Genomic DNA, 7396 nt, shown 5'->3' on the forward strand with positions numbered 1-7396 from the left:
CTTTTCTGTCACTGCAAGGTACTCACTCTCTTCCCACAAGCCCAAACCCTCCAGTGTTTCTCAGTGTGTTGTTCATAGCTGTTACCATGTTCCCCAGGGTGATTTTGAGGGGAACTATGATCAAAAAATCTCAACAAAAGAAAAGAACATCACCTTGTAACTACAAGGAGAGATTCTTTGTATTGGACACCCAAGACCTGAAGTATTCTGAACGTCGTCCGGGGGTAAGTACTCGCATAATTTCATCACTGCACTACTTTGTCATTTCAGTCAGGAGGTATGGTTTCGGAATCTGACCTCCTTGGAACTAAGTGTAATTTGACTTGTATCCAAATCGTGTAGCAGAGACATAAAGTAAAGATGATGTTCTTTCAGAAAAAGCCCATGATGAAAGGTTGCATCGAGCTTTCCAGAATTAAGTGTGTGGAGATTGTGTGTACTGATGTCCCCATACCATGCAACTATAAGTACCCTTTTCAGGTGAGGTTCATGATTGCTTAAAGAATACACACAGTGTTATATACAGTAAATATGACGTATTTACATTCTCTGAAATACAAATGTCTCCACAGATTTTTCATGACAACCATTACCTCTACATTTTCGCCCCAGACAATGATTGCCGTCAGAGATGGGTTAGAGCTCTGAAAGAGGGTAAGAAATTTCAGAACATCACAGTTTAAGTAAAAATAGCAGTCCAATAAATGCTGGTGAACTGTGGATTTTACATGATGCAAATTCATAAGCTTGATATTTCAAAGTATTTATTTTATTTTGTCTGATATAGAGACAAAACATAACAATTTGGTTACAAAGTACCACCCAAACTTCTGGATGGATGGAAAATGGAAATGCTGCCAACAAACAGAGAAACTGGCGGCAGGTTGTCATGTGTATGATCCAGTGGGTTACGGTTTGTATTATTTCTTCACTTTTTCCTGTTTCATTCATATTTTCATTCAAACCCCTGATTTGTGTATTTGAAACAGCATGACATTGTGAAATGCCAAATGTTCATGAGCTGTAATGATTTTTTTCATGCACTGTAAACATGTGGTTGAGACAAATCTTGACACTGATCTACATTTAGTAGTGTTGCATAACTTTATTCAAGTATAAAAAAAAACACAATTTATACAGCTGGATTTTCTCAGAAACATTCTCCGGGTTCATATTTCTGATTTCTCCACAGGTTCCAAAAAGCCACTCCCTCAACTCCCGGATCCAGAGGTAGCACTTTCTGAAGCATAAATAATATGTGCTGCTGTTGAAATATTATTGATATGCAAATCAACACTGTTTCAATTAGACAAAATAGCTCTTCTGATAATTATTCTTTTGCTTGTTTGGCTATAAGTTGTCATTGTTTTCAGTTTTTGGATGGCATGTTTAAAGATGGCTCTATGTGACAATCTTCAATGTCTTTTTTTCAACCAGTGGTAATGTGGTTGAGGCACAGATGATTTTACATCTTGGTTTATTATCTTGTATTGCTGATATCAGATGGTTTCTAGACCCTTTCTGTGACTGATATTTGCCACCTGCCACATTTTCCCACACTAATACACTAAAAGAACCCAAATATCTTTGTGTTGAAGTTTACGTCGTTTTCTGTGGGGTCCTTACATTATTTTGTATGATCTGTTGCTCTCCTCAAGAAATGTGTTGCTAAAATTCATTCTTTCTCCAGAGCTCTTATTGCCCAGTAAAATCGTAATTGTGATTTTAGGTGAAGCTTTTCTTTTTTTTTTTTTTTATCCCTGACAGATGGAATTGAATGATACACAACAGAGGACGGTCATCGCTCTGCAAGACTACTCACCACAGGGAGACGACGACTTACCTCTTCAGAAAGATCAGGAGTACGTCCTGATCAACGGCTCCCACCCTGAGTGGTGGGCTGTACAGGACCACCAGGGGTAAGGCATATCGAAATGGCCATCCATTCTCAGTTCTTGCTTACGCTGAAAAATAATATCACTTGCTTTCAAATAAGGATGATTAGTTGATGTACATTTTTTTCTGATCCCCCATCAGGAACACAGGCTTTGTGCCCAGTACTTACGTAGTTGAAAAATCTGGCAACAACTTTGAGAGATTTGAGTGAGTTTTATTTCGTTTCTTTCCTCTTTGTTGCAAATTGTTAACACCTGGAAATCCATTCGGCCCTGTATAAAATTGGTTTAATTGAGGTTCATTTGTTTTCTCACAGATGGTACAACAAAAATATAACCAGGGGGGAAGCAGAGGAGTTGTTAATGAAAGAGGTAAAAACTATGTAATTCTTTGAGGATCCAATGACTACTCAATTTCCACATGTTTATGCTTCCAGCTGGAGAAAAGATGCTTCAAATAATAACGGTTCTGATGAGGATTAACAGGATGTTCCTCTTGTATGATGCAGCGCACTTTGGCTGTGACTGTGCCACCTACAGCGGTGTTGCAGTTGCAAAATTAATGCAAATGCACCTGCAAAATGAGAATCTGACATGACATGGGACTTGAACAACCACAATGTTTCCTCCAATGTTGAATTTCCTGCTGTGAAATGCTTTGCTATTTTTTGCAAGCGGGAGGTAGAGCAGCTGTCCATCATAATCTCTTAGTCAAAGTGACTACTGGGCCCGTGCTGGTGTTAACTACAGATTAAAGAAACAATCAGTAAAAATATGTCTAACAGGTGTATTACAAATGTATCATTACAATGGATTATTTTATTTGGTTTCAACACTTTTAGGGAAAAGAAGGTGCATTCATGGTGCGTGACTCGAGGCAAGCAGGAGTCTACACAGTGTCAGTCTTCACCAAAGCTCCAGGGTAATTTTATTTTCCTCTTTTATACCATTCTTATGTCATTAATTGATACAAATAATGATATGTAATTATATGGTGATAAGTATCTGTACACCTGATTTACACTGACTCTTGTTTAAATCATTAGATGCCAGCAGATAATGAGTAATATCCTGACACATCTGATGACAGTTGAACTTGAATTGAAATCAGTGGCATAATTTACTTTGTACATTTCACATTTAAGATGCTCCCTTTGGAAGCACTTTGGTGCGTTTTGCAGCATAAGAGCATCTCTTTGTGTATCACCTTTAGGTCTAATGGGGAGAAGAATCCGAGAGTCAAACATTACCTAATCAGACAGTCAGACACAGGAGAGGGCGCGTTTTACTTGGCAGAGAAGTACCTGTTCAGCACCATTCCTGAGCTCATCCATTACCACCAACACAATGCTGCAGGTATGAGTGGCTTCCCGCAAACAACAGTATTAATAACATGTGCCAAAAGGAAGTTGACCTTGGTCCACAAACACTGTCAGAAAGGGCAAATATATGCTGCTCTGCAATATTTTACAAATTAATGTGTGTCTGTGCTACCTGTGTGTGTGTGCGTTTCTGTTTACTTGGCAGGCATGACAACACGTCTGAGACATCCCGTCTCAATAGATGGAGGCTGCTCCCAGGACACTGCCGATCCCTCTGAAGGTTAGAGGATGTACAGTTGTATAAACGGTTCAGCTGATTGAAGTGGAGTTCAAAACAGTTAGAACTTAATGCTGAGTGTCTTGTTTTTGCTGACCTCTAGTGGTTTATTTTTTTATTTTTACAGAAACGTACTCAGGGTGTGTCATCATCTGAACTTTCACATTTGCTGATGTTCCCTAATGATTTGCCTCTGTGGTTATCTCAGCCTAATTTAAGATTATGGATGTTGTTGATGATGTTTTCTACTCCTTTGCCGCACAACAGATCAGTGGGAAGTGGACCCTGAAGAGCTGACCCTGGGTCAGGAGTTGGGCAGCGGTCAGTTTGGGCTGGTGCTGGAAGGGACATGGAGGGACAGGAAGGTTGCAGTGAAGATGATAAGAGAAGAGTGCATGTCAGATGAGGATTTTAAAGAAGAGGCAAGAGTCATGATGTAAGTGCGACGCATGATGCAGTTGCTAAATGAACTGAAAACCAGTCGACTTATGCCCGTGTGTGTCTTAACAGGAGATTGTCGCACTGTAAGCTGGTTCAGCTCTATGGTGTGTGCACCCAGCGTTCCCCCATGTGCCTTGTGTTTGAGTTCATGGAATTTGGCTGTCTGTCAGACTACCTGAGGGACCGGAAGGGGCGTTTGTCTCAGGACATAATGTTGGGGATGTGTCTGGATGTCAGCGAGGGGATGGCTTACCTGGAGAGCTCCAACTTCATCCACAGAGATCTGGTAAAGCGGCAGATGAGACCTTTTTATAATCCACTTTTATATCACAGCTGTTAGAGCAGTTAATCCTTCCTCTGTTCCTCTTTCTTCTGCAGGCTGCCAGGAACTGTCTAGTTTCAAAGAACAATGAGGTGAAGGTGTCTGATTTTGGCATGACCAGGTATGATTTTCACAGCTGACATATTCTTTACTGCATCTTTGTACTGACCGTCACATTTTTAATTACAGTATTTGCTATGTCTTTATTATGGTTACAAGTCAGCTTACATGTGCTGTACTGTATAATGTCATGTGTCCACTCTCTGGACTGTAGATATGTACTTGATGATCAGTACACAAGCTCCCAGTGCTCCAAGTTCCCTGTCAAGTGGTCGGCTCCAGAGGTCATCAAATTCTGCAAGTTCAGCAGCAAGTCCGATGTCTGGTCATTCGGTGCGTTGATCTGTCTGTCTCTGATTTGCGGTCTTTCTATTCATACAACATATCTACCTTTTGCCCTTTTTTTGAATCATTCAAACGTTTTTGATAGCACACTGACTCTGGTGTTCTATGCCATAGTAAACTAAACTGGGAGCTTTGTGAAATCACAGTGGTTTGGTGCAACTTTCCATAGGCACTGAGGATCATGGGACACATTTTATGACAAACACACAAAGCAAAAGATTGTGTTGAAAACCATCTTGGGTTGGTTACAGAAGCAATTTCAACACAAAGGCTCCTTTAATTTAATGGATATTAATGGATTAATTTATCTCTATAAGCATGTGTGCCAAACTATTGGTAGCTATTTTCATGGTGCAATGCCCACTAGTGGATTTACAGTAATCTCCAATAAGTAAATAATGTCAGGAGTGTCTCCAAAGACTGGCATGAACATGAACAGGGACAGGATTCTGTAGTCAGAACTGTGACTTTCTTGTATCCAACAGATGTTAAATGTAAGTATGTTTAATCACAATTTCCACCAAAATCCGGTTAAGAAAAACACCTACTTTTGTTTGTTCATGTACTGGATTAATGGGAATCATGTCAGCTTTAGCTGCTCTTGTAGCATAGGTTATGATGAATCATAAGACACACAGATGTTATGTTCAAAACTTTAATGTTAAATTGTGAGTGATGTGCAGCTGGATGTGACAGTTCAGTAGCTTGTACAGGACGTATAAAGTTTGCATTAAAAAATAATGGATGATTTCTCCTGTTTTCCATATATAGTAAGTTAATATGGTTAAATATGTATTGCTAATTGGAAATATACAGATCTAAAAACATTTTATAAAAAAAATTACTCCTTTTGCTTTCGAAATTGTGTGTGCAAAAAGTTACTGTACCATGAAACAACCACAGAGATGCACATGATTAAACAGAGACACAGGAAGTGATTTTCAAGTTAAAAGTTAACTGATGAAAAGCCAATCTAGCTTTGCATCTACAAAAATTGGAGTCTCCCTGGTCACCCCCCCTCAAGGTGTGCTCATGTGGGAGGTGTACAACGAGGGCCGTCTTCCCTATGAGAACCGCTCTAATGCTGAGGTGGTGGAGTCCCTGAACACAGGCCTGAGGCTGCTGAAGCCCCGCTTAGCCCCAGATGCTGTCTACCTGCTGATGGAGTGGTGCTGGAAGGAGGTGGGCACAGGAATTTAACACATTTCTAGGAGAAGACCCGCTGAATGTCAAAATAAGCAGATAGCAAAGTGTTTGGTAACAATACATTTTTTACTGTCCTTGTTCCCAGAAACCAGACGATCGTCCATCCTTCGCTCTCCTTCTGCATGAGCTGGCCTCCATCTCAGACCTGTGAACCAAGATAAAAGTTGAGGATGTTGATTTCAAAAATAGCTATATTTATTTAATTTATGGATTCAATGACTTGTTGATTCTCAAATGTTTTTCAAATGTGTTTGAAGTTGTTTCATCCGATTATCATCCTTAAGGTGATTACAAAACCCAAGACCATTTTCAATCCCTGGATATTGCACTTTATCTGATTCATAGTTCTGTAGACAATTCCTGAGAATGCCCATTCACAGCTACAGCTGCTTACTGCTGATTTATGTAACTATTCTCTGTATATTAAATATGTGACACGTTTGTGTTGTTTGATGTTTTTTTTCTTCAAAGTTTTCAGCAATTTCAGCAAAAAAAAGGCTCCTGCAGTTGCCACAACTTGTAGGATTTCATAAATTAGATTTAAAATACAACTTGACACCAAATCTATCATTTTCTGTAAGTTTGATGTTTTTTTGTTTTGTTTTTTCTTTTGCTGACATGTCTTCATGACAAAAACATTACCAAACTGTTCAAAATGCTCAGTGTGCGCCCAAACAGACTAAATATGTTTTAGATACGATTATGAATAACTGCAAATGTTAAAACCGAAACATAAAAAAGAAATGTAAAAAGAGAAACTCTCATCACTGGGACCAATGAGGTCACAACACAACGTGTGACTAATCAGCTTGTGTATATCAGGCAGTCAATCAGTCCGGTAAGCCAGGCGCTCTGCTCTGCAGGTGTAGTGGCTTACAGTTGGAGCTGCAGGTGATGCTGGGGACCAGAGGGACTTTTTCACATGCATACTGTCACATAATGTTTTCAAGAATCAAGTCAAGAGCTGACTGAGAATCTGCATCCTCCACTGAAGTAAAAAAAAAATATTTCCTGAGTATCACACACATCTAAATGACTCTTTCATGTATCTAAATGAGGCCCAGTAAAAGCTGAAAAGAGCCTCACAAAAACAGTTTAGTGCAGGCCAGCTGTTGTAGGAAGCTGGAGTAGTAGGACTACTGTGTTATGAACAGGCCTCTATTTCAGGGGCCCACCTACAATACATCTGTGCAGCCAGTCACTTAGTAAACAGTTAGCCAGTCAATAGCTACCCATTTACCAACAAGCTGATAATACTTGGTAGCTTATAGACCTATACAATGTATTTATTGTGTCATTAATCATAGATTTGTTCTATACATTTGAAATGACAACACTTATTGTAAATGCAACTTTAAATGTATGTTTAAATCATAATAAAACAAGTGAGGTAAGATGGGCCGACGGGCCTCTCTTAAATTTTTTTCTGTATCATTTACACAGTTTTATTTTGAAATTAAAACTGTCTTCATTTGTCCCCATTACTTAAAACAACAACAACAACAACAACAAATCAAATAAGCAATCA

General features: G+C 39.3%; 1 protein-coding gene across 1 annotated transcript; it reads left to right on the forward strand.

Annotated features, from left to right (window-relative positions):
* On the forward strand, positions 1–6309 carry itk (IL2 inducible T cell kinase). The gene is made up of 17 exons (XM_071457476.1): positions 1–224; positions 376–480; positions 573–654; positions 788–913; positions 1193–1230; positions 1768–1919; positions 2038–2103; positions 2213–2267; positions 2738–2817; positions 3109–3251; positions 3423–3497; positions 3762–3930; positions 4005–4221; positions 4314–4378; positions 4532–4650; positions 5687–5844; positions 5954–6309. The coding sequence occupies exons 1-17, from the start codon at positions 87–89 to the stop codon at positions 6017–6019; spliced, it is 1854 nt and encodes a 617-aa protein (XP_071313577.1). The 5' UTR covers positions 1–86; the 3' UTR covers positions 6020–6309.
* Positions 6310–7396: the final 1087 nt, after the last annotated feature.

Source organism: Trachinotus anak, unplaced genomic scaffold, assembly GCF_046630095.1.
Source record: "Trachinotus anak isolate AG129_WGS33_773 ecotype Australia unplaced genomic scaffold, CSIRO_AGI_Tana_v1 ptg000021l, whole genome shotgun sequence".
NCBI lineage: Eukaryota > Metazoa > Chordata > Actinopteri > Carangiformes > Carangidae > Trachinotus > Trachinotus anak.

Excerpts from the sequence above, each read along its gene's own strand:
- itk (XM_071457476.1), top strand. The coding sequence starts at position 87 with ATGTTCCCCAGGGTGATTTTGAGGGGAACTATGATCAAAAAATCTCAA. Across the intron at positions 1,231-1,767 it reads CTCAACTCCCGGATCCAGAG|ATGGAATTGAATGATACACA; the intron begins GTAGCACTTTCT and ends TATCCCTGACAG. Across the intron at positions 4,222-4,313 it reads ACTTCATCCACAGAGATCTG|GCTGCCAGGAACTGTCTAGT; the intron begins GTAAAGCGGCAG and ends TTTCTTCTGCAG.